This window comes from Pteropus vampyrus, unplaced genomic scaffold, assembly GCF_000151845.1.
Source record: "Pteropus vampyrus isolate Shadow unplaced genomic scaffold, Pvam_2.0 Scaffold54, whole genome shotgun sequence".
Taxonomy (NCBI): Eukaryota; Metazoa; Chordata; class Mammalia; order Chiroptera; family Pteropodidae; genus Pteropus; species Pteropus vampyrus.
The window spans coordinates 203,491-217,999 of record NW_011888835.1 but is presented as its reverse complement, the minus strand read 5'-3'; the positions used below and the strand labels follow the sequence as shown (position 1 = coordinate 217,999).

The window sequence follows — 14,509 nt, the reverse complement described above, 5'->3', positions numbered from 1 at the left end:
TCAGTTAATTAAGACTTGTGTTGAGTGTTTAGAACATGCCTGCTAGTTTAGTAGGCACCCAGTAAAAATTAGATATATTATTACCGATACAGTCTATTCTTCACAAACCAAATTGTTGTCATCTCCTGTCTAATGCATGCTGTGATGTCCACTGCATTTAAGATACACTTAGGATTCCTGACCCACACTCCTGCGCGTGCTTGGCTTCTGCCCCCCATCAATCTCTTCATCAGTCTTCTTCCCTTCAGCCTTCCTGGTCTCGAGGTCCCAAACTTCTTGTTGTTCCCTCTGCCTGGGGTTCTTTTTCCTGCCTTTTCCATGATTATTTCCTTCTCATTTTTTGGGCTCAGTTCAAATGATTTCTTCAGGACCTTCCATGACAGCTTAACTAATGAAGTACCTTTCCACCTTCTACCTCGCTAGTCTGTGTAATATCACCCAGTTTGTTTCATTAACTGTACATCACAATCACAACATCTTCTCTATGTATTTTTCTTTTTTTTTTACTTTTTACTTTCTTTTTCTACCACTACAATGTGAACTCCTTGAAGACAAGGATCTTAGAGCCTTGATCATCATTACATCCCTAATATCTAGAAGACTACCTGGCACACAATAGGAAATGAGTAATTATTTGTGGAAAGGATGGATGGATGGATGGATGGATGGATGGATGGATGGATGGATGGATGGATGGGATTCTTACACTTCAATACTGGCAGTTAGTATTACAGTGTATAATACTGAAGCAAAATTAGTGTTGTCTACAGACTTGTGAATTCTCACTCCAAAAAGATGCTAAAATTAGAGTAGAAGTTCAAATTTTGCTATCGAAAACCTAGAGTGCAAAATGATCTGAATGGCACACATTATTATATGGTTTCTGAATTAAAATAAGAATATTGGAAAACTGGAAACAACTAGAAAGAGTTTCTTGCCTTAAGTTTTTGTGGTCTGCTGATTATGAGATGGCTCCTTTTTAACAGCTTCCTTTGTCTGTTTTTAATTTGAGCATTCCCAGAATTGCTGCTGTTTCCTCTTGGAACAAATATACATAGAAAAATTTAGAAAACAACTAGCTGTGGTAGTTGGAAAAACAGGGATTTTAATAGTCTGACAAATCTGAGTTTGAATCTTGAGTCAATTGCTTAGATGATTTGTGACTGAGATTCTTAACCTCTCTGAGCCTCTGATTTCCCACGTATAAAATAAGATATTATTAATTAATATGATAAAAATTAGTGTTCTTGCCACATGATAACTACTTAATAAATGTTACTTTTCTTACCTTACCTACATTCAGTGCATTTGAATACTTTTCTTACCTTACCTTCTTTCAGGGCATTTTGGTTTGTGATATTTCACAGGCTTCCGATTAATGATGAATTTAAGCTGTGACATTTTATCTGTCTTCATCAGACAATCTTCAAAAGTGTCAGTATCTAGGGCATTAAGAATAATAACACCCAGAGCAATGTCTGGCTCATAATAGATACTTAATCAATATTTGTTGAATGGATGAATAAGTAGTCTGTAAATGCTTCTGTCATTCATGAGAATCAACTTCATTTCCATATACCTTTAAGTAATGTTTCTTTAAAATAGTATTGATTTTTTCCTCCAAATTATGCAACTGAACATTGAACAGCATCAAGCTATAACTGAATGTTTCCAGACTATGACATAAAACCACATTCTCCTTCACCTGATATTATTTTTAAATATTTTTCTGGAATTGTTTAGTTCAGCAATAAGCTCTGAGATCTAAATTCAAAAGTTAAGCAAAAGTTTTAGAGATGTTTCTTAGACTTTTAAGAAATATTTTATTTATAATCTTTAGAACCTAGTCTTTTATTCTTATATGTAATTAATTGGTGCAAGAAGAGTGTAAAGTAAGGACTTGGTCATCATAATTGCCACCAAATGTGTTTTATGTCACTGGCTGTTAGGCACTTTAGTTGAATATTGAGAAATCATATCATACACCACACGCACACACACACACGCACACACACAAACACTTTGAGCAATCCTAATATTTTAAAATGTAGATTAAAAAATATAGAGATAGATATTTATGTTTATATTCACTCTGCAAAAAATATTAAGTGCTTTCAAAGTTTCATCGGAAAAGCGTTGCACAGTAACACAGAAAGGATAAGTTTCCTAAAAAATTAAAAAAGAATAATGTTACCATCAAAAGAATTTAAATGAAAAATGAAGCTATAAAAATCTGGAATACAGTATAGGTAAATATTTAGTTGATCTCGGAGTAAAGAAAAACATTGTAAGCATTAAAGTATCAGAAGTCACAAAGGAAAATGTGGAGAGATTTGACAACTAGAATTAGAAAAAGGTTTGAAAGTCAAAAACATAAAGTAAAAGCAAGCAACAAACTGGATGAGATATGACAAAGGGCTATGCCTTTCATATACAAAGGTTTCTTACAGGTCAATAAAAAGTCTTAAGACTTTAATAGAAAAATTGTCAAAGGACATGAACAATTTATAGAATAAGTAAAAAAGACCAATGAAAGTGAGTCTCACTAATAATTAAATACATGCAAACTAAAACATCAGAAAATATATTTTTCATTATTAACTTGGCAAAAATACAAGCAAAATAGTATTCAAAACCGGCAGGAATTGAATCAATGGGATACTCTCATACAATAATAATAGGAACATAAGTTGTCTCAAACTTCTTGGATGCCTTAGTAATTCCACTTTTAAAGATACATTCTATGAGATAAAAGTTTGACCAAAGATTTATCTGTAAAAAAATTATTAAAGCAATTTTAATAATAGTGAGAAAGTTAGAAACAATCTAAAATATCTTACAAAAAGGAATTGATTTTTGAAAAATACAGTGTTCATATCTATTTTAAATAGTTACTGACTTTAATTAATGTTTTTGAGAAATAAAATATTTTGAAACTTTGTAAAACATACTCAAAAGCAGAGTGAGAATACTGCAATGAATCCCAATATGCTGCTAATTTATTCAGATTAAGCAGTAGCAAGATAGTATCATGTTTTCTGTGTCTGTCTTTTTTCTTTTTTACTTTGCTGAAGAATTTTAAAGCAAATCTCTAGACATCATGTCATTTCATGTCTACCTACATACCTCGGCATGAATTTCTTTTAAAAAAAAAGGACATTTTCTTACATAATTATAGCGTTATTTTCATTACTAACACAATCATCATAATTCCTTGGTATGCAGAGAACATCGAAATAGCCCTGAATCTATTCAACCTTTAAATCTAATGTCCACCTTATAAAACATATGGAGAACAGAGTAGTAATGGGTTAAATTGGGTTGGCACAATGCAGCCTACAGGCCAATCCTGTTCGCTGCCTGCTTTTGTAAATAAAATGTTTTTGGAACACAGCCATACCCAATCCTTTGTATATTGTCTACTGTGGCTTTCAATGGCAGAGTTGAATAGTTGTGACAAAGATCATCTGGCCAGCAAAGGCAAAAATATTTACTATCTGTCCTTTACAGAAAATCTATGTTGACATCTGAGTTAAACGATACCTTGAGGAAGCAAACAGACACTTTCGAGACAATAAAGGCTATTTCAATGTTCTCTGTCATACCAAGGAATTATAGTAATGTGGGCTTCATCTGGCATCCCATCAGATGGCACATAATGTCTGTTGTCCTACTGTTGGTGATGCTAAGAATACTTAGTACAGGTGGGTAAGGCCTCATCACTCCACTGTAAACTCCCTTCCAGCCTTTTGTCTAATGGTTTCATCAATTATATTTGTTGCCTAAATCAGTTATTTCATTATAAATAATTAGCAAATAATAACTTTCTATTTCTCTTAATTCCATCTACCTTCATTAACCAGAATGCTTCTGTAAAGGAAGATCTTTCCAATATTAATGAGGGATTTCAGTTATACTGAAATATAGTTTGTATAGGAGCAGTTTTTACCACCAGAATATATGCTAATTCTTCTTTTCTTTTAATTGTCAAATTTCAGCATAAAAACTTGGTCCCTGGGTTGCTTCCAATGATTTCCAGTGGACTGGGATTCTTTTGGGTAAAAGGGATCTTTTTTTTCTCTGTTTCATTTTGTTTTGTTTGGTATAACTATGAAATCTGGTGGTTATCAGTCAGTTGCATATTATTCTTTTTGATGTTCAAATTATTCCATCTTTGGCCAATGGGGACCTCTTTGAGTTGGCTCCTATTAGTCTTTAATAGCTTCTTTTCTAGCCTAACAAGTTCCAGGGGGAAATTTTCAGTAACAGAGTAATGAAACTGTCTATAATATATGTTGAAATTTTAACAAAACAAAAAGCAAGCGAGCAGGTCAACCATATGCATTTAAGAAAAGATCAGTAAGAAATATGCCAAATTGTTAAATTTTTTTTTCTTGGTACTACAATTATAGGAAAATGTTATCCTTTTGATTTTTCTGTGCTTCTTTGTACTCTCCTGCACTCCAGATTTTCCATAATGAAAATTATAACTTTTATAATAAAAAAATGGAGTCAAATTTTAACAACTATAACAGAAGATTTTGTTTATTAGCAAGTTCCTTTAGTATATTTAAAATAAGATTCAAATTATTTTAAAAGATTCTTATACACACCTTTTTCAGAACTGTAAGTGGAATAATTGTACAATTACTAACCATCTCCCATATTTTCAAAGACCTTGTAAAGATAGAAGAAAAATGGATTAAAAAAGAATCAATTTTTAATAACCTCCAGGCTACAAATTACAATAGATGCCTGTTTTTCCCATCTGTCTTTATAGACTTTAATTTTTTTTTTTCTTAGCAACAATTTGGATCCTAGTTAGTGGCTATATTTCTTACAGCACTGTAGTTAGGCCTCAACTTTCAGAGGTTCCTGATCTGTCAATATTTCTACTATTCTTAATCCTGCATGTTGACAAATTCAAAGCAAATGAACAAGAACAAAAGCCACAAAAGAAACTATTCCTTAATATAAATCACAGAAAGTGTGTAAATTAGTCTCCTTTACTGTCAGTGGGATCATTTAGATATGGCCTTGATGAGAGTCACTTAGTTACCTAAGTTCCACCAGGGGCCATTCTGGGCCCTTGGAAGTGGGATTTAAAATTGTTGACCCCAGAAGAGAATCATCTGATATTTTCAAAAGGATCACATATAATGTAAAACATGGAATATGGTCCTGTTGTGTGTGTGTGTGTGGGTGTGTGTGTGTGTGTGTTAATAAAGTTACACTTACGATGAATAATAGAAAGAGTAGAAACTATGTAAGAGCTGAGGTATGTTGCGTGAGCACGTGTATGTGTCTTGAAAGAAAGAAAAACTCCCTCTGCAATAGACTGACAGTCTTTTACACCCTCTTCCCCAAGCCTTGGAACGAAGCTTCACTTATGCCAAAACCAGGCCTGAGATGTTCTTACTTTTTCAGGCATTCTTCTGGAAGGTTGAAACACCCCACACTTTTTGAGTAGATCATTCAGGATTTTTGCCATTTCTTGCCCAGAAAGTTTCCTCATTCTGTCACATTTGTCACTGATAATTTCTTTATAGTAACACAATTAATAAAAACTATAATTACAAATATTGTGTTTATAAATCTATGGATTCTACAGGACAAATTCAGAAGTCGAGGCAGCAGCAGGAAACAGCACAATTGAAGGGTTTAACCGAAGCAGGTTTAATAAATAAATCTCTCTAATATGTGCTTGATCCAAGTGTAGTTTGGCACATAAATGAGATTAGATATGATCAACCAAAGACCATCAACTTGTCTTCACTATTCTTAGAATCTTGGAGTAAATGTGAATGAAGAATATTTTACACAGAATTTTGCAAAGGATCTGGGCTTGATCTGGACTGGTAGTCTGCTTCCAACTATGACCATGAAATTAAAAAGGGAGAAAAACAAGGATATGAAGAAGAGGAGGAAAGAGAGAGAGGGGGGAAGGGATCCTAAACAAGACTTGCTGAAAAATAACCACTTCTTCAGTGCTACACAGAGGGAAATATTTCAGGTGTCCCAGATGACCAGTGACTCCAGTATAAGAAGCTCTGTTGTCTGTGCTGCAGTCTTACTTTGCATAACTTAGATTGTACTCTCTGTAGTAGGAAAATAAATGGCCTCGCCCTTTCCCAAACTAGATTCCTTTGTTAGAATTGTCCCATTAGGCAAAACAGGCAAATGTCCCAAGCTTCTCTAATAACTCGCAGATTTTCTTGCATATGGATTTGCCTTAATAGGCTTGCCAGTTTACAGGAACTGTGTGTTGTGGGGTATATTTACTCAACTCCTTCTGGCTTATTTATGAACTCCATCAATATGAGGACTGGGTATAATGCCTGTGGTCTGGTTCAGGTTCAAGGCTTGATACATATTTGTTTAACCAATAAAAGACCATGTCATAATTTCCTATGGTTCTCTCCTTAATATGAAGCACAATACGAGACAGTTAACAGATTTGGGGTGAACACTAGTTTATGTAGTGATTCAAATGCTGAACAAGGTAACTAAAGTTAAAAATTTATTTGGGTATTCATCTTCTCAATGCCCCTAGAGACACACTAGCTGTAAATATTGATGACAGGTGAGGCACACACTCCAGGTGAAACTGCCTTCCCTAAACTGCTACCACGCTAAATAATTTTAGTTCTTAATTTTTATAAGACTCTACCACTTAATCCTTGAAATTACTAGTACTAAGGACGCGATGTGTACATATTCTTTCTTACTTAACTCTAGCAAATGGTAATGGAACCAAACAGAACACATTTGCTTTCTATTTATTTAAAGTATAATTTTGACAGGGTTTCTCAATACTGGAAATTGTGTAATAATTTTATTCCTTTGAGTCTGAGAGTTTTCAAGAGAAATTACTTTTTAGGGTAGAGAATCTGAAGCATAGATTTTTATTTGGGCTACTTCTTTCAAAAGAAGTAATTTATGGAACTGACTCATAAGGAAATAATTTTAAAGGCAGTAAGTAATTTTGAATGATTAGACTTCATTCTTTTGAGTTTATCTGCTTTGGGATAGGAATCAAGAAAGAGAGGCTCTCCTGAGGCAACGTGCAGACCTGTTGAGTCTTGTTAAAGTGCTGGAATCTGTCTGAGCAATTAGCAGCTTTGCACCTTTAGAGAAGAGCTCAGATATCTTTGGGTTGAAGCATGAGACCTGCAAATATAAGAGAAAGGCAGAGACAGTAAGCGATGAAATAGCTGAGCGGTAGCAGCAAGAGGGGTTCTCATTATTCAGTAATTCAAATCCAGTTTCTTCAGGAGTTCAGGAAGAATGTAGCACATTTAGAAGAGCAGCAAAGGTAGTAGGCAGGAACAATGTACTAAACACCGTTCGCTTCCAGAAATGGACCACTGAGGTCCATTGAGGAGAAAGAAATCATTTTGCCAAGTTCACTTTGCTCCATGGAGATATTTCATAATAAAAATTGAAATAAAGACCAGAAACGAAGCAACAACAATTTTTTTAAGATAGATTCTAGTCATCTTAATTTAGGCAATCAGTATATTTTATTCAGGCCTAATTATATTTCTATCTTTATTCAAGCTATGGAGTTTTACGATAGCCTTTTATAGGTGGCAAATTGTTTTAGTTCTTTTAATAGTAATAAAAATATAATAGTTCTAAAAGTTATTTGTACTAAATGTCTTTTTTTTGTCTAAGTAGTTACGGGCATCAAAACATTTTTGTGTAATAAAGAAATGTTTAGTAATAAAAATAACCACTAATTGATTTGTTTGAGTAAATATACTTTTAAATAATATTGATTTGTATTCAATTCCCATGCAATTCTCCTCATCAAAGTATAAATTAATTAATGAACCATTGTAAATATTTAATAAATATGGAAAGCACTTATAGGAGTAGCAGTATGATTTTCCCATTTACTTAGTAAGCGTCTACACAGGTCACTTTATGTCATGCATATTAATTTATAATAATGACTGTGATAATAATCTGTAACTTGAAAGTTAAGAGAATGTTTTTAATTTGAATATCATTTTCATTTTACCAGTTTACTTCAGACAGCAAGATAGCCAATCGGTATATTTCTGTTTGGGTGTGTATGATAATAAAACTGGATCACTTCTTTTTGCTTCCTTGAACTCCTAAAGGCAGATCTTTTATCTGTCACTCTGATGGGCCAAGTGATCAAAAATTGGGTGTGGTCGATAATAATCAAGTAACTTTTTATCTTAACACAAACAACTGTGAAATGTTCACTCCAATGATCCTGAGTCGCTACAGTGAGCTTTTTATTACTGACTCCATCAGAAATCTGTGGACGGTTATGACCCCAAAGTTGACTACCTAAAGCGTTAAAACAGACAAGCCTTTAGGTTTTGACGACAGGAATGTTACAGAAATATTTGTTATCCAAAAAGCTTATAAGGTGTTTCCTTAAAATATATTTTTGGTAGTTGATATTTCCTTTGTTAAAATGATTGGCCGAAATTTGGAAAATAAAAGGGGAGCCATCCATAGGCGTTAACCGGGGCTCAATCAACAGAGTACACGTGTGAGCGCACGTATGCATGGCTTGCTTTCTGCATGCTTCTGTTGGCCATCATTGATTTCCTCCTCCTCATTAAACGCTCTTGATTCCTGTCTTCCAGATGACACAGGCTGTCCCAGTAGCCAGTCAGTATCTCCTGTGAAGACGCCCTCAGATTCTGGAAACAGTCCTGTTGGCTTTCGCCCTGGGAGCGATGAAGACTTTACCAGAAAGAAATGCACAATTGGAATGGCTGGTGAGGGAAGCATCCAGTCCGCTCGCTATAAGAAGGAACCAAAGTCGGGCCTTGTAAAGCCAGGTAAATACACTTATATTCGTGTTTTTGTCAGAGTAATATGACTAAGGAGATTTCACGTTTGAAATGAAACACCTGTATATCAAGACAGGGAACACTAATGATGTACCCAGGACCCAGAAACATCTGGGGTTTTTTTGGAAAGGAAATGGGGTAAGGGGTGGAATATATTTTGTACCAATTGTTAATAATTTAGTAACTATAGTGCCATATATGCATTATAGACATAGAAAAAGGAATAATGTTGAAAAAATGTAAACTGGATGGTATAACAGACATTTAAACTCTGTAATTAATTCCAGTATAAATTATATTAAGAAATTACTTGGTTGCATCTAGAGTGAGAGCAGATTATGAAAAGAACAGATTATCTTGATGCAGATCTATAGGGCTGGGTGTACTGGCTAGTTATTTTATTTGCTTTTTAAAGATTGAAATATGAATATGATCTGTGTTCAACAGTTACAAAATATTAAAAGCTATGAGATGAAATGGAGATAATTATTGCAATGGATGAGATGCCATGAGCATCGAAAAGGTCAGTTCTCGGAATCTGCAATCTATAAATAAATATTTTGTGTCATAGAAATATGTACAGTAAATGAACAAATATAGTTTTAGTAAAACTGAAGTTTTAACTTTAAAGGACAGGAACATCGGATTGGTGTTGTGAGACATCTTCTACATCGCATTATTTTCTTTAACATCCACAGTTATGCTATACATATTTATGAGTCTGAAAAGACAGATTAATAGCTTGCACGCATCCTCATTCCTTACATTTGTCTTCTAAGTTTTGTTTGGGAAGGGGTGTCTTTACTGTGCAAGGAGCTCTAGACAGCTTTATTTCAATGGAGCCTATGCTTGGCCCTGTGTCTTTTTCCATTGGAAGATCCTGTGTCCTCTTCCATCTCTGTCCACTTTTGTTTTTCCTGAATAATTGATACACACAGCATCTCTTAATGGAGTATTTATTCTTCATCTTGCTTTTGGCCAACCAAAGAGAATGTCATGTCGTCTCAGGGAAAAACTTAGACTGTGTGGAAAAGAAATCCCCTCTTTCCTAGGCTCCTGATAAATGTTGGTCATGATGAATTTGTTAATAGTCCTTTGCTTTGGAATCATACAAAAAAGAACGGGAATGATACACAATGAGGAAGATGGGATATGAAAGAGAAGGGTGGATCTTGTAAAAAGGGTGTTCGATACTGTCAAGACTTAGGACAGAGACAGTGAGGTAAAGAATGTCATGTAATTATAGCCAAGAAATAAAACCATTATCTTGTGTACTGTGGGGGAGGAAAAATAATTTTCCTTCTACCCTTCTAAGTGCTTCTGGCTGATCTGATAATTAAATTGACATGAGACAGACTAACAGAAAAAAATAACCAAATTTATTGTGTATATACATACGGGGGTTCCATAAGAATATGAGACCCTTGGACAAATCAGGCAGTGAAGGCTTATACTCCCTTCTGGCCTAAGGAGAGGGAGACAGGGATCTGAGATTTCAAAGGGAAAGTAGGCAATTCACAGTTAACTGAGAAAGAGCAAACATTTGATAAACAAATTTTTGCTGGACCACCCAGAAACGATAGAACACGGAGGGACCTCTAACAGACAGACTTTGCAGGTTCCTCCCTGCCTGCCACACTTAGTTTATATCATGCTGAGGTTATAGATCCCGTCCTTTAAGCAGGTTTTTATCTGAATTCCTTTAGTCAGGTAAGGAGGAGGTCAGAAGCTCTTCTTGAGCCTTTCTGTTCTTAAAAGTAAGCAACTTAAAATAATCACTGCCCCTAAAAGGCATATTTTTGCTTGGCAAAACTCTGCTTCCCCTCAGGACCCAAGGATAAGAACTGCCTCCTTCTCTCACCACCAACTCAACTGTCCTTTTAAAAAAAAAAAAAATTGAGATATAATTCACAAACCGTAAAATTTATACGTTAAAAGTGTACAGTTCATTGATTTCTAGTATTTTCAAAAGGTTGTGCAAGCATCACCACTACCTAATTTCAGAACATTTTTATCAGCTCCCAAAAGAAAGTTCATACCCATTAGCAGTCACTGTCCACTCTCCTCCAGGCCCTGGCAGATGCTGACTTAGCCTCTGGCTCTATGGATCTGCCTATTCTGGACATCTCATAAATGGAATCATACTATGTATGGCCTTTCGTGTTTGGCTTCTTTCACTTAGCATAGTGATTTCAAGGTTTATCAATGTAGCATGTATTAGTACTTCGTTCTTTTTTATGGCTCAATAATATCTCATTGTATTGATAGACCACATTTTTAAATAGACTTTTTTTTTTTTGAGCGATTTCAAGTTTACAGAAGAGTTGAGTGGAGAATACAGAGTCCCCATGTACCCTCTCAGCTTTTCCTATTGTCAGCATCTTGCCTTGGTGTGGTGATGTGTACCACGTTTTGTTTATCCATTCACAGTTGATGGACATGTGGATTGATTCTGCTTTTTGGCTATTATGAATAATGGCGCTGTGAACATTCACGTACAGGTTTTTGTGTGAACATGCTTTCAGTTCTCTTGGGTATATAACCTAGGAATGAAATTGCTGAGTCATATGGTAACTCTGTGTTTAACACTTTGAGGAACTGCCAGACCGTTTTCCAAAATGGCTGTGCCACCAGCACCGTGTGAGGGTCCTGATTCCCCCGCATCCATTCTTGCGAACAGTTGTTATTGTCTATCTTTTTGATTTTAGCCATTCTAGGGGGTGTGAAGTGATATGTCATGGTGCTTTTAATTTACATTTCCCTGATGGCTAATGATGATGAGTATCTTTTCATGTGTTCATTGGCCATTTGTGTATCTCTTTTGGAGAAAGGTTCTCAATTTTCTTTTAATCTGGGAGTAATCACCAATGGAATCTGCTTTTCTAATGTATGGGGTGTACGCTTAAGAGCAGAGCCCTGCCCTCCTTTTTCTGTACTCCTGGCACACAGGGTGGGTACATATTGGGGGCTCAGTCAACACTCAGTCTACAACAGAGGTGGATTATGGGGCTGAGAAGATAAAAATGGTGGCGGGAAGAATGGCAGCTTCATGGCCTGCAGAGAAAATGTAGACTTCGCTGTGAAAAAGTATTGTAGGAATTGAATGCAACCTGAAATCATTTCATTTTTGTTATCCAGCCCCCTGCCTCATTTCAAAACCATTTTACAGTGGTGACAATACAAGGAAACAGCGAAACGGGAGACAAGTGTGGTGCAGAAATAACGAACTAAGTTTAAATGGGAATTAAGAGTATCATTGTCCTTCCTTGTTTCAATAATCATAATAGGAATAATTATGCTAACATAAGACTTAAAACTCTATGCGTATATATATAGAATTCACATCCTGTAGAAGGTATTCAATTGCTAAGGGCCAGTCACTTGTCTTGCTGAGAATGTTTAAGGCTTTAGGTCTTCATGAAGAAAATGCAGACAAAAAGGAAGAAAAAAGAAGGAGGGAGGGAGGAAGGGGAAGAGGGAAGAAAACGAGAATAGTGCTTAATGCTGTTTTGATTCTTGGATCCTTTGAGAATCATATTTCTGCACCACACTTGGATCCTTTGAGAATCATGGACCTATATTCCACAAAAATACTCATATGCACAAATTATCACTATTTCTGAGGATCTCCTTTATCAGGATTTATGAATCTTAGTTTAATGACCCTTGCCCAGAGACAGAGCCAGAAATACCACTTTTGCCAACTGCTTTTGATTTAATTGCTTATAGGCATACATATCACCTAAGCAGTCCTTACCTTATGATCTTTTTATTTATTTGCATTTAACCAAGGTCACAGGGATCCCTAAAGTTTATTTCATAGCTGCCTGAAACTCCTTCACATCATCACTAAAAATGTTGCTCAGGTTTTTGAAGGGGACCCAATTCTGTACAGTAAGCTCTTTGTATTTAGAAAAATCTGCAATGTGACCTATAGTTCTCGGCAGAATAAACCTGTCAGTCTCATGAATATGAAGAGAGGAAATCCTGGAAACGAGGCCCCTGCATGACTCTAATATGTATAAAATGCAGAGACAGAATCTGTTAAATCCCAAGAAGACATTACTCTCAGGTTAGTGTTCTGCCTTCTCCACAGCCCCAAGTGGCCATCTCCCCTCAGCTCAAACTATCTTCAGCTCTTGGTACATGCTCTACTTTTTTTTTTTTTTTAAATAAATTGACTCATCAGAACCAATACCACGTTATTAAAATAGCAAGCAATTAGTGTCTCTTAGGCAGATGCTTAGGGACCCTTGAACACAAAATAACCCAAGCCCGTTTAATTTTAGGTTCGTTGTTCTAGATTGTGGAAAACGGCTAGTCACTTCAGAAAAGAGTTATTGACATGCCCCTTTGGTCATTACGATAAAGAGCTAGTACTGTTGCCTGAGTATCTGATGCAGAAAGGAGGGAAATGTGTCGCAGGCTGCTGGGAAGGGCTTGGAAAGGTGAGCTGCACAAGCCTGCCCCTTCCAACAGGGCTCTGTGGCACACGCAGCACGAAAGGCAGGACTCATTCTGGAACTTCTCAGAAGCCATCAGCCTTCTGTCATTTAATACCTATGCAGATTTAATTAAAAATTGCCGCCAAAGAGCAAAAGAAAACATCCCTACACTCCAGTCGGATAATGGCTTTACGTTTTCCTCTTAAGTCCGTTCAGCAAACATTGAAACTGAATCTCCAGAGCCTAATACAGTGTCTGTCATAAAGTAGTTGTCCAATAAATACTTAACTGAGAAAGAGGATGTACACTCTGGGTAAGGAATTATGTTTAGTGTTGGGGAGCATCAGAAAGATGTGGCAGAGGTGACCTCAGTGTCACCCTGCTCTTAGGGAGCTTATAATTTAAGGGAGACTACTGTACAATAAATCTGGCATAAAGTACAGCTTAAAAGGAGGGGAATGAAGGTATTATAACTGGGACCTTTTTGATGAATCTGCTCTGGGAACATTCCTTCTCCCAGGTGCTCCTCCTATATTTAGTTTGCAGTCAGATATCCTGATGAGATTTTTTACCCAGAAAGGAAAGGCCTAATGGGATTACTGCTAGTACATCAAATGACATTCCTGGGCCTCCTTTAATGCTTGATTTACTACTTGGGGAATACGGTAGCTTAACCTAAGGAAGAAAAAGATCCAGTGTCATTGTTATACAACACAAGTACTAAACCCTTTCTCCACAAGGCTTGTTGGAGATCTGAGGAAACAATTACACAATTTAAACAAATAATTAGAAAATGTGAAAGGAAGAATTAAAAAAACAACACCTGCAATGAGAAGATAGATAAAGAGCAAATGGTTAGGGTCACAATGATTTCAAAGAAATGCACATTTAGAAACTAAAATGCTGAAATCTGCATTTGAAAGATGTCACCTTATTCCATCAGCATTCAGACTAAGTTAGTGTTCCCTTGTCATCAGATACCACCCAGGCAATTGAAATTGGAGACCTGGCCAGATGAACTATAATAACCTCACAACAATAACAGGATTGATTACTAAAAACAAAACAAAACAAAACAAAAAAAAACAACAAAAAACCCCCACAAAACTATTTCCCACATTCAGACGCATTTCCTAGAAAACCCAGAAGACACCAACTAGATTAGTGACTAATCAACACAGCTTCTCTTAATAGATAGAGATGCTTTCACTCAGCCAGTGTTCC

At 35.8% G+C, this 14,509-nt stretch overlaps 1 protein-coding gene across 3 annotated transcripts in view; it reads left to right on the top strand.

Annotated features, from left to right (window-relative positions):
* SYBU (syntabulin) overlaps positions 1-14,509 on the top strand; it is a 74,016-nt gene that overhangs the window by 14,722 nt on the left and 44,785 nt on the right. For all 3 annotated transcript variants that reach the window (XM_023530780.1, XM_011360362.2, XM_011360361.2), the window contains one exon: positions 8,631-8,828. In XM_023530780.1, coding sequence (XP_023386548.1) covers positions 8,759-8,828 — 70 coding nt within the window. In that variant the 5' untranslated portion in view covers positions 8,631-8,758. The remainder of the gene's footprint in view (positions 1-8,630; positions 8,829-14,509) is intronic.